The 17,196-nt window shown below is 34.8% G+C and overlaps 1 protein-coding gene and 1 long non-coding RNA gene across 2 annotated transcripts; both read left to right on the top strand.

The window, feature by feature from the left end:
- Positions 1-1,441: 1,441 nt before the first annotated feature.
- Positions 1,442-8,543, top strand: LOC105150524 (ejaculatory bulb-specific protein 3). The gene is made up of 4 exons (XM_011063668.2): positions 1,442-1,597; positions 5,891-6,065; positions 7,295-7,389; positions 8,207-8,543. Exons 1-4 carry the CDS (start codon positions 1,592-1,594, stop codon positions 8,306-8,308), a joined length of 378 nt encoding a protein of 125 aa, XP_011061970.1. The 5' UTR covers positions 1,442-1,591; the 3' UTR covers positions 8,309-8,543.
- A 6,408-nt stretch (positions 8,544-14,951) lies between these two features.
- Positions 14,952-16,592, top strand: LOC147906731 (uncharacterized). Its single transcript, XR_015548136.1, has 3 exons — positions 14,952-15,650; positions 15,765-15,870; positions 16,474-16,592. It is a non-coding gene; the product is annotated as an uncharacterized LOC147906731 (long non-coding RNA).
- The last annotated feature ends 604 nt before the right edge of the window (positions 16,593-17,196 follow it).

Raw genomic sequence — 17,196 nt, 5'->3', positions numbered from 1 at the left:
TTGATGGTATTGCAATTTTATAAGATATTTTTCGCCCTTGGATGATAGTCATCTCTACGATTATTCTTTATAAATTCGCGATTTAGTATATGAACGAAGCATTGCTAGTCATTCTCGATGCTGCAATTTATTAATGATGTTAATTCTAGGCATGAGAACAAAGGAAATATCTCGCTGGCGGCTATCGATATTGCGTTTGTAAAATATGGATTACGCGGGAGATGTCCGTAACAGGTGCACACGGCTGGCCTCTCTCGATTTAATAATACAATATTCCATATCCTATTGTATGCACGATCGGATAAATTTATTACGAGTCATAAAATCCTAAGCGACAAACAGGGCACGCGCATACCTAAAAGTTGTATAAATTATATAATACAACATACAAAAGTTGCAAATTGTTTTTAATTGTCATGACCTTCCTTTGTTGCTCAGCCACTTTTGCAATAGCAAGTAGAATAATATAAAATTGTACAATTTTTCATTATAGAAATTTTTATTAAACCGTAAAAATGCGACGCAATATATGGGTTCTAAATAATTTGCAATATTTTGATTTAATAAAGACACATTTCAAAATTAAATTAATAAATAAAACTATATTTTAATTAAATTATTATTACTACCGTCATTATATAATCGTTTTTGTTAGCTCGTTGTATAACTCTTACATGGGTAGACTTTCGGTGAAATATTCCGCAATCTCACGTTACATTCTACCGCTGCTTGATTGTTTTTGGTCGGCAACATGCACCTTCGAGAGAACGCATCATCGCTCCGGGTGCGATGCGGTGCAGTCTGTCACGCAATCCTTATGCAGCTTGCGCAACGCTCGCGCTAATCCGCATGGGATTCGTGATTTTTCTCGCGCTGTTTTCGCGCGGCTATCGAAACGGAAGCAATAATTTGCTCGTGGCTAGCGACGGAGTTAACGAGGTACGAGCATACCGCCCGTTAACTTAACGCCAGCCAAATATTATTTTTGCAATTTTCGCTGAATCCCGCTAACGAGCGCGCGTTCGTGCAAAAACGCTGACGTTCTGTTTCTCTCTCTCTCTCTCTCTCTCTCTCTCTCTCTCCCCTCTCTCTGTTTGTCTCTAATATCGCACGCGAAATTCTCTCAATGATTGCGACAAACGTGTTAATCCATCGTTTTGCGATTTTTTTAGACTGCGACTATCCCAGGGATTGAGAAGCTCGAGGGGGAATTCCCCGAGAACGGGGGATTACCCGTCGCAAGTGGGGAATCATTTTTATAAACTTTCATAATACACAAAAATAGATGGGATTAAAGTCCAGCATCTCAGGAAGTTTTAGGATGAGCTTTAAATCAGAGAGAGATCCCTGTATGCTAGCGATATTTACACGTGGAGTGATTTACGAAGACGCGAGGTGAATATGCAAAATTTGTACACCTATGACGCACATATCTTTTCCTCCTCATGGAACTGCGTAAAGAAGTTTAAGGAGGGAGAAGAGAGGCCTCGTAAGGCTGTTTGATGAATTCGGGATCCAGTTAAATGGGAGCCGGCTATAAAATAACTGACCAGCACTGCCGCCGACATCAGTAGTATAACTCCACTCAAACATGAAGGTAAGCATAACTCTCTCTCTCTCCTCTGGTTACTTTTCATTGCCTTTCATGTCCCTCCCACTGTCTTATTTAACATACTTTCGTATTATCATTGGGAGAATTGAGGAATTGAGGAATTCTTTGCTTATCCATCGTTTTTTCTTTTATGACAAGAATCTCTCTTTTTTTTATTTTTTCATATATATTTTTTGTATGCTCGTTGATTATATCCTGTTTTTGTTTTTCATATTCCCGGAAACTAACTGTGCTGTTAATTTGTGAATATAATTTTATTACATTAATTTTTATAAAAATGACGGACGACGATGATATGTAACGTGCATCGAGTAGCCTTGAGGAAATTATCTACGCAATATACGCAATATGCGTTACTCGTTCTTCTTCTACTACTATCGTAAAATTTCTTTTTCTCTTTTTTTTTTAATAAGTATGAAAATAATATACTATGAATTAAAAATAAAAATTTGAAATAATTTTAATCTAGTAATATTTATCCTTTTTGGCGTCATCCATCTCTCTTGTGTGTGATTAGAGATACTTAAAATTTTAAATAATGTATATCCTCGTTCTTATAATAATTCTTGGTTTTTAACTTTTTAAATATTCTACTTTCTCTCTTTTTTACCACGTGGGAATCGCATAGACGTTAATTGCCGCTTTTTATTCAGCAAAAATCCAATCCTGAGAGACCGAAAGTGAATAATGCAGTGCAAGTTCTTCGGTGCATCGAGGCTGTTTCACGTCGTTAACGACCTCGGGGACCGTTTAAGAGTCTCCTAAGGTGATTCAATGTCTGTCTCCTTGTACATCCTCACAAAAATTCACCGTTAATCCACTGCTAAACGCGTGCGAATCTTTTTGCGACTGTGCCGGCGGCATGCGCTTTTAAGTCGCGGGTGACTCGAGTCGCAAGACGAGGTAGAATTTCTTTACGAGAGTGAAAGGCGTCGGGAAATGTTGTCGTGGTAATGGTGACAATTGCGTAACATTTATGAAGGCGTGCGAGCTGTTGCTTAATAATAATTATCCTTCCCATGTTGACATCGAAACGACTCTTTGTTCCTTTCTTGCTCAATAAAAAAAAAAACATTTTAATTTCTAATAGAATCGTTGCCAAGCGATTAAATTATTGATGCCAATTATATAATCGTTTAAATACATATATAAATCAAATTAACTTTAAGTGCTTCTTTAATAAATCGAGTTTTTATACTATAGAAATGCCTAATTTTTTTGTATAATGAAATTAAAATATCGAAATTGACGTGTGCAAAAATCTATGGCAGGTTAACGATGAAATAAGAGAGAAAAAAAATGTTGAAAATGTAACCTTTTCAAGTATAACTTAGTGACAGATAAGGCTCGTAGATGCTTTTTTGACTAACTGCTCACAAATCTTACCTTAAATCTTAGATTTTTTTCAAAAATGAGATTATAATAGTTAAAAAAATTATGATTTTAATGATCAAAAAAGTAATAGACCAACGGCTATTTTGGAAAGATATTTATGTGCATAAACTTTAGAGTCCGACCGAAATCACATTTTGATCTCTGGCCGAAACCGAACTTAGACAAGTCTTACTAAAAAAAAAAGAGAAAGATAAGTTAATGGAGTCACATTTTTTTTCGGCCAGACTCGAAATCGATATTTTTTTATTAATTTTTACAGAGACCGTATGATTTTCAGAAATTATGATAAATTTATGCACTTTTTAAAAAATAAGATTTTATTAAAATATCTAACTATAATAATATAATAGTTGCATTCTCAACTTTTAAAGAAATCAAATTACAGTTATTAAGAGGATCACGTCAAAAATTTGTACTCAAATTGTATTAAGCTTAATCAACAAGTCAATAATTAAAACCGAACAATTATTTTTTGAACGCTCACGCGTTGAAACTTGTATAGTTTCGGTTTATCCATCGAAATTTTCTCTTAATTTCAGCCGAAACCGAAATCAAATCGAAATCTTAATTTTTGACCGAAACTAACCGAAACCTAAAATTTCGATTGGACTCTAATAAATTTGCATATAAATTTAATTTCGAAAAGTAAATATAATCTCATCTTGTTTTCGTTCGATGAAGATACAGTTCTTTTTTTTTTTTATTTACTATCGTATGTTTTATACTATTTCATTAAGATATACGTAGTTTTAATATTTTATCCAAATTATGCAGATATTTATAATTTTGGGTGGACCCTGGTAAGAAGCACCTTAAATTTTCGACACTTTACTAAAGAATTACCTTAAATTATTATATTTATTTGGATTAAACAGTACAATAGCATAGTTTATTAAGTTTCCCGGCTTGTCAAGAAATTATTTAATATAATGTAATCGGATGTTTAATATACGAATATATTCACATATCTGTATGTTAAATACCTACATTTTCTTCTCTGAAAGAGCTAAATGTCTCTGGGCAAGGATAACGTTATTTCGGTCGTCGCCCTTTGCGCTTTACCTTTCGCCAAAGTATCGTATGTATATCGCGTAGACATATTTCCTCTGCGTCGGAGAAAGAGAGAGGAGAGAGGGAGGGAGAGAGAGAGAGAGAGAGAAAGAGAGAGGTCCATTCTATACTAATTAACATCCTAACTAACTCTCCGACATTAACCCGTTATGTACTAGCGTAACCATCTGGTTGCGGTCTTTAGGGAGGGTGAGAGATTCTCTCGCTTTTAAGTTTGAATCAGCTAGTCGAAAGTATTGTGGTTATCTTTTCGATGAAATAAACTGTGAATCTTAAGGAAAAATTTAAATTCTAAAAATATTATATCTCTAAGAGACGTTGAAAATTATCTTTTTTTTTTTAAGATTAAGTATTACGTATATAATTAGATGCATAAACTTCTTTTTCTAGTGTTCTTCTTTAAACACATTAGAATTCATCTGTTTTTGTATTAATTGAAAATTTATTCCAATTATTATTAGATTGAATTGCGTAATTCAAGATTTACATATCAAGTGTTTTTTTTTGTGAGAAACACAGCTGCTAAACTGATACTTGAAACTAGAGTAATCAATGCCATTTTATGCCTTGAGGTTAAAAGAACAAATACATGTATGTATGTATGTATGTATGAATACGCGATATTTTCTTATTTCACAGTGTGACATTGATCGTTAATACGATTTCCTTTTTTGTAATATTCACATGTGACTAATTCATTTGAATAATAATTTACATGTTTTCCTGCTGATAACTAATTCAAATAAGATACGATATTAATTAATACTTACTATTGAAATTTCTGAAAATCAATTCCCACAGAGATAAATTAATATTTCAAATTCTCAAGATTTCATTTCATAAACATCGTACCGTAGAAATGCGTTTCAAGTATTCGAGAATCGCAATAATAGAAGTGTCTCTTAACGCTCTGCGCTCTAACGTAACTGCGTTTGAGAAATCGTTTGACACATTCTGTATAATTGATTTGATTTCAAAACAACTCCATCCGCTGCGTATTGGCCGTCCACTCTCTGTCTTTACCTACTAATGAGGCGTACGAGCACGTATTCGATTCTCCGTTTCTGCTTTCCGTAAGCCTGTAGGGGCCTTGCGCTATATATAATTTCGATTTCCGATGGGGCCTACAAGAATTTCCATAGTCCAAGAGCACGAGCGCACATACGAGAGTGGTGCATAACACGTACAACACGCACGCACTCGCTCGTTGATATTCACATCACGTGCTAAACATGCCCGCATACGATTCTGCGTTTCGGCAGCGCGATTATGAACGCAACCAGCCCGACGTGGTGGCAAACATTTAACCACGTACGCACGTGCGACATTTAGCGTGGTGACCTGAGGCCATCCTGGATTCTGACACTTTATTCAGGCAGTTGCCCTATTTATGTATTTATAACGATTCGATAATACGCTAATCAGTTTTCCGGATTTGAAAATCAAATTCCCAAGGAATCCATAAATGATGATTTCGTACCTCATTCAGATCTCATTCTTAACAGATATAACACAGACACTCTAATGACTGTCTGGATTATGCATCATCTTGAAAAAAAGAATACATCAACAGCATTATTTTAATGGAATTAATAATTTTATTAATTTATATAACATTATTAATGAACACATTATGCTCTCATTTTAATAAAATTCAATAACAACATTAATGAATCATTGATACTGTTATTGAATTAATGAGATTATTTTCAATTAAAATAATGTTGTTGATACAATATTATGTTTTTCAGTGTAAATTTTTGAATATTCTTTCATACAGAGAAATAAGAAATTTTTTAATGCTCAATCTAGGTCCTGACTCTATTTCTTCTCGTGGTAGCGGTAGTTTTGGCAGAGGACAAGTATACGACAAAGTATGACAATATTGACTTGGACACGATTTTGACGAGCGACCGTTTGCTCAAAAACTATGTAAATTGCCTGCTGGAGAAGGGAAGTTGCACGCCCGATGGCAAAGAGCTTAAAGGTGAGCGTTTTGAGATTTCACCAATTATTCTTCATTGTTATTCTTCGCTAGATTTTTCTATTCAAACATTAGTAACTTCATTCAAAACATAACTCTCGTAATGCAAAGAGTAAAAATATAGAAATTAAAAAAAAAATACGAATCCGTAGAATAACGTGTCTGATGTTGCATTTGGTTCGATAACATGGCAAGACATGCACGATGAAATGAGACGGTAATGATGATCTTTCACGTGCTTTCTAATGCACGGGAGAATCATCCTTGGCACTAATGGCCATCTCATTCCGTCTCATCTCGTCGAAGGATGCACGATGCGAGGTCGTCTCGTTAACGATGTTACATATGTACGAAGCAGACACATATCACTTCAGCTCCAGATATGAATAATACGCTACAAACGACTGTCACGCCGAGGAGATTTGGACAAAAAGTACCTTGGTGTCGTGAGACATTTTGCATGTATACGTGTACGTTCGCGGTTAGCGTCGCGAAGAACAAACGTACGCGTCAGTTCTTTTCAGGTGAAAATTTTGCTCACGAACGTAACGTTTCCCTCGCGCAAAAATCCTATATATACAGAATTGAGACACGGATACTAGAAACCAATTACTTGCTCGGTGTATTTCCGCAGATTGCATTTCCTGCAAATTGCATTAATTACTTGTCGCACGTATCACGATTTATTTCTCTACGTTAGAATCACGTTTATCGTCTGTTTCTTCTCGAATTTCTTTTTACCTTGGCGTGCTACCCCGTCGCGAGATAAAACGTGCGATGGACGGTAATACGTTACCGAGAATGTATAGTCTTGCCTCAGAAAATTCACGAGAAATATGCGGGAGTGTACAGTCAGCTGACCAGAGCAGGTGGTGCAAATGACGCGGAGTGATAAAAAAGCTGAGACATAATCCTGCAAGGATGTCGCGTATTCGAGAAATACAATAACATACGTCATTATGAATACGTCCTACGAAGAACTCCGTCGCGATAAAAATAACCTTATAGAAAGAATATATTCGCTAAAATATTTATCGACGGAAAAAAGAAAGGAATCGAACTGATATTCTATTTAGAAAGACAAAAGGAAAAACGATCCTGAATTTTTTTGAAGAAAACCTTATAACTGCGTAATTTCATAACCCGATAGCGTATGCTTCAAACGGAATTGAATTTCGTGCAGCCATGTCCCTGATCTGAATTCCTCTCGTAATTTTTTACCTCTGTTTCAGAAATCCTTCCGGACGCACTGATGACTGAGTGCAGTAAATGCAGCGAGAAGCAAAAGAAGGGTACCGAGAAGGTCGTCCGGTATCTAATCAACAAGGTATATGTTCGCGCTAACATGTATGCTCGCCCGTCACTTTTCACTGGGCTAATTAAACGCGAGGTCTGCGTAATGAGTTGATACCGGTGGGAGTAGGAACGCTCGGGGGATACGTCGAGGCGGTTTAAATGCCGTGGAACTAGTTTGACTTTCACGCAGAGACGGGTTAACCCTCCACACTGCACTAGATGCACTGCAGGGGGTGCCCCTGTGATTCGTTTGCGAACCACACCTGGAAACTTTCGCATCCGTAGCCAAATAATTTAACGGCGACGTGAATCCGCCGTCCCTTCGACCCTTCGAGCCCTTCTTTCGAGAACTGATTTCACCCCCGACTGGGCAGTCATATTTTCAGCGATCTTCGATTTTAAAGGGGTTTCATTTTAAAGGGGTTTCTCTATCTCAAGTTTTGAATATATTGCGTTTTACAACAATTTCTGAAATATTGTACACGTAATATTTTTCATAATATCATAATATCAATATGACGATTTGAATCCTTTAAAAAGATATTATTTTTAATGCATATAAGAGTTTGTCTTTGAAATTACTGCATCTCATCACGTTTTTTACAATTGTGCATTACTGCTTTTGACTGAATTTCACGATAACGTAATTATGTAATGTAGTTCTATCTCAAGCATTTCTCAATACAAAGTATTAAAGTGAGAAAACTTTCAGAGTAAAAATCTTCGTACAGCTTTATTTTATGTAGATGTAACTAACGATACGTCTTCGGTAAATGCAATCCTGTTACGCAAACTTGTTACAGAAGATACAAGGGCGATTGCTTATTCGATCTTTTACTTTATTTCAGAAACCGGAAACTTGGGAGCTACTTAAGAAGAAGTACGATCCCACTGGCGAATACAGTATCAAATATACAGACGAAGCACATAAGCAGGGAATAAATATGTGAATAATTTAGATTCTCATCTCGCCGAGTAGAATGTCGAGAAATCTGTCCTCTCTTCTTCTCACAGCACATTCGAATTAAATAAATCCGTTAGTTCAGCGTCACGTAGAACTCTTGTTCAACAGAAATTCAGAAGCTACGTAAAAAAACGTAGATTATTAGATGTTATCGTAAATAATAAATGATAAGTGTAAAAGAATATTATTGTGATTGAATTATAATAATTTAATTATCGTCATCGATTATTTATTATTTAGTCATCGACAATTTCCATCTCCTCTTCTCTCGATCCCTCACCATTGTCTTGATGGGCGAACTACGTTTGTACACCAGTCACGGCCGGCAATAATATATTTCTTGGTGCCGCGGCTCTTCTCCCAAAAGCAGTTCGACACTTCGGGAAGAGATAAATCTAGGCACAATGCCGAGAAAAGTTCCCTGGCCGAAGTTTGAGGTCCGAACGTCGCCCTTGAGACCACCTCGCTTAATTTCCTGACGCTGTCCAAATACGAAATATATGTGCGCATACCTATACGGGATGTAACTTCGCCATTCTCCGAAGTTCACCGGAAACAGACGGCGATTTTGTATTTCCATGCTAGATCGAGGCCGAGCGAAGCGTCCCGATCCTTTACTCAAGGATCACTCGTCCTTCCCCCGCCTCTCATCCATCTTCAGGGAAAACGGAGAGCATATTTCATCGTCGAAGAACAAGAACATCGGACGATAATCGATATCGTTCACTCAGGTAACAACTGAAGTCAACTTCTTGAAGTTATCGAAGTTGCATAAGGACTAACGAGAACGGCTTCACGCCTTGCGTGCTCGCGTTTGCTCGTAAATCAAGTTCCGTCATTTTGAAAAACCGATGAGTGTTCGTCGCGTTTGCACTAAGATTTAAATTAAGCGAAGAATACTTTCTTTTTTTTTTATCCATGTTTGGTCTTCGACGTGATAATTCTTCGTGATTTCCCGTCCCGGCTCGCGCGTTATTAAATTAAAGAAGTTAAAGGTTCACCGAGATGGGCCGACAAGTACACATGCATAACTAATTACCCCCTTCGTTGCGCTTCCTTTGCCACACCCTCTGTTTCCTCCCATTCCATACAACGAACTTTGTCGACGATGCGCGCGTTAAATATGTAAATGAATTACGAGATTAGTGTATAGTCAACTTAAGCAGTCGATTTAAATGCACCGCGACGGACTGAAGGCACGAGGCAATGATGAAGAGAGAGGGAGAGGGTGGTCGAGGGTCACTCAAGCGATTTGGATCACGCAAATCGAGGGGGAAAATTTGCGAAGGGCCAATTCGGAGAGGAGAAGAGTGAATTTGCGGTGGTGGTGGTGGTGGTGGTGGTTATCCAAGAAAACCGAAAATTCAATCTTCGCGTGCCGCCACTTGACAAGAATTCTCTCGCTCCTTTAAACACCCTCCCTTTCTCGTCGATCGGATTGAAATCCGAATGTCGTCGACTCATTGGGGTGCACTCGTAGGAAACGGATTTCGGGACTTCAACAGGTTGGGAATTCCGTACGCATCCTTTGAAGCATCTGTCGACAGTACCAGCTGATTGCTCCTATTGCATCTTTCTCTCTTTCCTTATTCTCGTTAAAATAGAAATTACAATCGCGATTGTATTGCGAAGGGAATCGTTTGTTACGCATGTAGAATATACCGGATACTTGGCCGGGTGTACGTGATAAATCTTCAGTTCATTTTGAAATAAAAAATTAACACACATATTATTAGGTATTTCTATTGTAGGAACAACTAAAAAAGGAACAATTAAAAAACTTTTTTACAAAAAATTTCCAAACTTCCACGTGAATACCTTCAGTTTTTCTAGGTCATTGGATCGACCGAGCGAGCTCCATTTTCTGGTCACCTTATTCCTTTGACAGCCTCTCCCTTGGATTTCTTTTTTTGGGGATATATCAAGAACTTGGTAGACGTTTAGACCACAAAAGTACGGAACGTGAATGTTTTGCGCAATTGTGACCGCCATTGGCACCATAACTAATGACATTCATTTCAGCGCATTTGGTATGAAGTGGAATATGTACCTGCTTTTTGCCTAAAGATGCTCATGCGAAAGTTTGATAATTCTTCGTAAAAATTTTTTTAAATAAAAATATTTAAAAATATGTACCTGTTTTTATTTCTAAAAATAAAATTTATCATGTACAACGTGTATTTTGCAGATAACAGACAGTTAAAAATGCTTGCACAGGAAAATGGTGATAGAAGTGCATCAAGACAGTGATGAAGCTTTTTTGAAATTATGTTATAAATTAAACTATAACGTGAATAATCTCGAAACTGTATATTTAATTATAGAATACCGGTAACAAGCATGTCACTGTCCATTAAACGTCACCAATCGATTTCAACCATTCTAATGTGAAAATATCGTGTTTGATGAACTCCAATTAATCTCTGTTTTATACAAAGTACACTTTGTATAAAATTGCTGAGATTGCGTTATGTTATTTAAATCGCAATTCTGCTGTTGTATTTGTTTTAGTTAAATTTGATTATTTTATTCGTTACACTTATTTTTCTCTTTCTTTTTCCGTTCTATGTATTGGTAATTATTTGTTGCCGTTGTTTTTTTATTGAAATGTAAAAGTATAACGTTTCGTTGAAATACTATAAAAAATTTTGCAATAAAAAATTTTACAAAAATTCTTGCAATAAATTTGAAAGTCCCACACAATTATTTTGATATCCCAACGTAATTAATTAACTAAATTTTTAGATACTTCAGCAAAATTGTTCTTTTCGTGTGTGAAAAAACTAAATTTTAATAAATATTTGAATAAGTTTAAGTAAATATTTATTAAATATAAACATATACATATAATTTATTTGATATAAACCACTGATAAAAACCATTAATTTGATTTAACTATCATTTTTTAATAATTTTTAAATTAAATATCTTTCTACTGTAAGTAAATATTTACTTAATACCATTCACAAAAACATATATTTTAGTAAATCTAGATTTAGTAAATTTTTTCAGTGTACGATTCGTGCTTTTTCGGTGAGGGATAGGTATATTACACGAGTTTCTGAATATTGAAAAATATAATGATTATATTGTAGAGATAAAAAGCGGCAAATTAAGCGTAAACAAGGTCTCTCGATAATGACCTTGTTTATACTCGATAAGCATTCAAAATGCTACGCTTCGCGGTAGCGGATGCTCTTCCTTTTTGCAAAATTCCTCTCATACGTGTCGAAATATCAAGAGAAATGTATCGAAAATATCTTCATATTTCGAGTATTACGCGACATTTCGCGTTAAAAATCGCGTTAAAAAGCAATTCAATTAAAAACGCCAAATCAAATGTTGCTAAAAAATAAAAGATCACATTTACCAAATTTATTCGAAACGCGATGCTTTCGCATTCGTTGATATACGTTGTATTTTAATTCGTGCTTTTCCGTACCTGTGAAAAAGGAAATAAAGCAAATATATGTTTCAGAATGTTTTCGCGCCATTTCTTAATCTAGAACGATATTGGAACGTATAGAATGTCGAACGCGATACTCTTGAAGCGCGTAGTAAAATTTTGAAATTAACGAGCGCGCGGGCTGGGCGTCTCGCGAGCCGAGCGCATCCGAGGAATAACGATATTAACCGAAGATGTATTTGAAACGCGGGAACGCAATTATTCGTAACTCTGTTCGTCTGTCTGTAATTAAGTGATCGGGAACTGTTTTCTGCCACAAGAACTTTGTCAAAACGAATACTCGGTTGTCGGCACTTCGAAATTGTGAAGCAACTAGTTATGAACTCGAATGCGATCGAAATAATGTGCTTGGAGTTGTGTCGGAAGTGTAGCTCTCTGCGTCGAGTATAGGTTGTGTGTGTGTGTGCGCCATACTCTGTTAGGGCGAATATTCAGCTGTCAACACTTCAAAATTGTGGAGCAACTCAGTATGAACTCGAATGCCATTGAAATAATGTGCCTGAAGACGTGTCGAGATGTGTGTTGTTGTCCGTTGAGTGTTGTGTGTATCTCGTGTGTATCTACGCATCCTAGTACCTAATTTTCCGAAATAAATATATCACAAACCTTTGATGGAGCAACGCAGTATGAACCATGGTGGAAGGAATAAATGGTGTGCTCAATTTGCAAGCGTCTCTCTCTAAATCTCGGCTGTCTCTTTATATGGATATCGCGTGAGAGACAAAGGCTGTGAAACGCGGAACACATATGAGACGGTATTCATAGTACGTTTTTATTTTAAAACTGTCTTAAATAGTGTCTTAAGATGCTAATACAGTCCTCGGATTGTCTTATGACATCTTAAAATTGTACTTTATGTTTCTCTTTCTATATAAACATAAAGTGTTAAATAAGAAAAGATTCAGTACCAATTTTACGATGCGAAACAAGTCGGTATTCATAATTGATTCTTACATTTAAGATTGTCTTAAGTATAGTCTTAAGATGTCATAAGTCCCTCCTAGAATCTTAATAAAAATATACTTATTCGACGCATTTTCATTCAAAACGAAAGAATCTGGCAAAAAAACACGGCAATTGGCCTCGTGAATAGAATTATTAAGCGTTAAAGTTCGAGACTTTAAAGGTTAAAATATCTGTCATCTCCACTCGATACAGCGCTGTGTATACATTCTGCATTAACGGGATCCTAAAGTGAAACCCGAACTCCGACGAAGTCATCATACAGGTCGCTGTTTTTCCAGCGCATCTAAAGGCACTAGATTTCTGAAATATTATATTTCGCAAATGATTTAAGAAATGTTGTGTCAAAATGGCCGAAATGTACACAATACATGATTTCAAGCATGGTGGTTGGTGATTCATCTTTTAAACTTGTCCCTTACTTGTCCCTTCGTGCACTTTCATGCACTAAACTTCTACAGCAAATAAACCTATATTAAACTAAATAATACATAACTTAAGTGTTTATATATATTTTTTCGGTTATAAATAAACTAATTACAATTAAAAAACATTGATTTACATACTAGACAGCTTTATTTTCCAAAATAAAGTACGTATATACTATGTACAAATATAATAAAATATATAAATTGGAAATGACTGCGTTTCGCGTCAAAATGGATGCGAGTTTGCGGTACGAGTACTTTAGAAATCTAATGACTTTAAGCGCATTGACATGTCTTTATATATACCACACAAATATCTCACGCAACCTGATATGATACACGCAGTCGCATGTTCGTGTCAATTTTCATATAACGAATTCGTCGCGACAAAGCATCTAGAATTTCACGCAACGAGTAAAAGCTGGTGTTTTACCCCCTCTCCATCAATTTTCGCCAAAATGGCGAATCCAGCGAATAAACGCTCAAAATTCGACACTGTCCAACTATGAGCGAAGCAACGCTGATTGTGGTTACGACCCACTTGATTGGCTAAATATTTCAAAGCATTTTTTGATTGGTCAATTTTTTTAATTATTTGCTCCTTTATTCACGGCATAGTGGGAGTAACTTCGCCAGCGAAATTTCGCTTCATGAAAAGGAAGGAGGTTATAGCTTTAGCTTTTCAACGCTGGACTTGAATTGTGACGGAGTGGAGATAAACGCTAGCTTTTCTTTGCCCGCATGAAAAAGCAGCTTAAGTCTAATTCTAAGAACTCGATGTTATTTGTTCGTGCAAACTACGTGTTTGTGGATTACTATTTTGTAAGTACAAGGTTGCAAAACTTTCGTTTTTAAGCAAATGTTGTCACGACTTGATAGCTTGAAACGCCATGTTACACTAAGACAGGATAAAAAATATATCAATTTCGAAATTTTTAGTCATTCGGCATTCATCTCACAAACACGTTTTAATGCGTATACTTTAATCCTGAAAAAGGATTTTCGAATATGTGAAAGAGGAACGTATTTGTTATATAAAAATTATATGATTTAGTCGATAATACAGATGACTTTAGGATTTCTTTAATTACACAAATTCTCTATTTCGTAAACAATTCACTGCTTTAAAAACAAATTCACTGTTTTAAAAATCCAAATTCATTGCTTTAAAAATACAAATTTACTGCTTTACAAACATAGATTCACTGTTTTAAAAATATAAATTCATTGCTATTGCAAAGAATGTGTGTGCTGCTTAAAACAATGAATTTGTGTTTTTAAAGCAGTGAATTTGTGTTTATAAAGCTGTGATTTTGTATTTTTAAGAAGATTATAAGGCACATACAATATGTTAAGAATTACTTGAAAAGATTACAGATTATTCTAAATTGCATTTAAAAGTAATACAAAAAAATTAAAGACAGTTGACCATCTGGATCAAAAGTTATTTTAATAAAAAATAATATTTTTTAAATTCGTATTCTAATAGAAATATATAATATGAAAAGAAGTATTATGAAATAATGACAGAAATCTCAATTTTTGTATATAAGTACTTTATGAATTCAAAAATATTTATGTAAAATTACATTGAGATGCAAACATTAATTGTTCAGTAAACAAAATATTTATTTATTATAAACTAAAATTGATGAACCTCTATGAAACTTTGCATAAGTCATTTTCAGTACTTAAAATATTTATATAAAAAAATTTAGATTTTTGTTACTATTTTAAAAAATTTTGTTTATAACAATAAAACTAATCTTATTTATAAATAAAATAAATGAGCTATAAAAATATATTGCTCAATAAAAACAGAATGTCATAAACGCAACTTTTATATGTATGTAGTTATTTAAAGCGTAAGTATTAGAGAAAAGTCATTGACATACCACTTTATTTTTAGACAATATTTTTTAAACAAAAAGTAAAAATAAAACTTTAAAAACATAAATACAAATTAGAAAGTGTCTTCCATCAGATAGTATAAGCATATTTATAATACTGTTTGCAATTTTGCAATAATTAATTTTTTCATATAACGTAAGCAAAAATGAGCATCTGCAAAATGGACTCTAAAACTGACACAGTTTTAGGTAGTAATGCTGCGTATTGTTATTCTTTTTTTTATAGGAATTATCTATATAAAATATCTACAAGTGAATGTATATAAGATATTCCAGAATTTTTGTATTTCGATGTAAAACATTTTTATTGAATTATATGCGTATTTACTTTATGCTGTTCTGCAAGCTGCCAAGAAAAATTAGACGAGTATCCGCTATCATCGGCATTTCGAAATTGTGGAGGAACTCGAATGCAATCGAAATAATGTGTCTGAGGCTAACTTCACACACTGAGGCTAACTTCACATGTGTGTGAAGTTAGCCTCGAGGAACACGTCTGAGGACGTGTCGAAATGTGTTGTTCGTTGAGCGTCGTGCTTATGCTTCCTGTAATTTTTCGAGGTAAATATATCAGAAATCTTCGATCTGAGACTATTTTCGAGTTGCTTCCTGCTACGGAAAGACGGGAGCTTAGGGTGAAATGTACGTAAATGCAGCATATTTTTGGTATTTTAGGTTAGGATCGTTGCCCCACCTGCCTTGCCGAAATGCCGATACTATTATTATCGATGGACGTAATTACGGATTATGCGAGCAATTGGATAATTCCGTATATGTATATGTATGTATATGTATGTAAGCACCATGGTGGAATTAGATTCCACCATATGTGAGCATGATCGAACCGGGATGAAATTAGCCAAAGGCACGATCGAAATACAGCATGGTTCGTCGTACCTATTTACATCGTAAAATGTCATATAATTTATGGGTTTTCCATTACTCAATGTAAGTCGTAAATCGAAAGACTTTTGCTCGTATTCATAGTCAGGCTTTATGTTTAAGACTTCTTTAAATTATCTTCAGATGCTCTACGAATTATTTTATTGGCTACTGAGCACTTGAAGATAAATTTAAGAAAGCCTTAAATATAAGATCTAACTATAAATATGGACATTTGACTCGAGATTTCCGAGATATTCGGGGCTTCGAAGGTACTTTCAGTTCTTCTCATTCTCGGAATGCTCTTAAAAATCTAGATAAAATGCATGAATATATTGTTAGTACAAAGCGTATCTTTTCGTAAAGCTTGAGCATCAGACAACGAATTCTGCAAGTGTTTGTGCGATTTTAAGAAAATCGGGTGTATTGTAATATATAGTGTGTAGTGTAAGGCTGTTACGTTCTACCTATGAAGATATCGACGAGGTTGATCTTTTCGTAGATCGAGAGAAATATCGGGTCGTCCCTGATGAGGTCAAAGCAGCGCAGCGGTTGCGGCAGAACGTTTGCAGCAGGTTGGGTAAGTAGGTATGTAAATATTTTTCTATTTTTTTTTCCAAATAGTAGTTTTTAACCGAAATTTACATAACTCGTTCAGTAAAATTTTGCTTTTGATAAAGCCCCTGTGTATGACGATTTACATAGAAATAAAAAAATATGTCGACTTTTTTTGCGCAAAATTTGATGAATCTCTTGCGAATTGCGTAGAAATAAAATTTACGAAATTATGTGCATATACGAACAACATCCACGTTTATGATAATATTTTCTTGGATATGCATCTGAATTTTCAGTAGATAATGCAATTTTAATAGCACAACTTAATTTATTATTTATAGTTTCGTATATCACAAAAAAAAAAGAAAATTAACTTAAAACAAATTTATTTATACGATTTAAATATTAATATAGTTTACAAAGACTTTCATTATAAACAATAAAAGTTGTAACAAGAATCATATAAGCCTGGGTGTCTTTGCCTAATTATTTTTTCAAAAATAATACAATATATTTATATAACGTTTTCGTTCATCTATTTGATCATCTTATAACAAAATTACTTGTCATCAATGTTTTAAACATTCGCCGTTTACAATTAAAATTCGCCACAATACATACAATACATTTTCACACGTCAATAATTTGTATATAGTAATAGTCGTCC

The sequence above is a fragment of the Acromyrmex echinatior genome, chromosome 18 (genome assembly GCF_024713525.1).
Source record: "Acromyrmex echinatior isolate Ae372 chromosome 18, ASM2471352v2, whole genome shotgun sequence".
NCBI lineage: Eukaryota > Metazoa > Arthropoda > Insecta > Hymenoptera > Formicidae > Acromyrmex > Acromyrmex echinatior.
The sequence above is the reverse complement of the archived record's forward strand: the minus strand, read 5'-3'. Positions and strand labels throughout refer to the sequence as shown.

What these genes read in the sequence shown, in the direction of transcription:
- LOC105150524 (XM_011063668.2), top strand. An exon ending in CGATGGCAAAGAGCTTAAAG is followed by an intron (nt 6,066 to 7,294) that starts GTGAGCGTTTTG and finishes CCTCTGTTTCAG; the next exon opens with AAATCCTTCCGGACGCACTG. An exon ending in TCCGGTATCTAATCAACAAG is followed by an intron (nt 7,390 to 8,206) that starts GTATATGTTCGC and finishes ACTTTATTTCAG; the next exon opens with AAACCGGAAACTTGGGAGCT.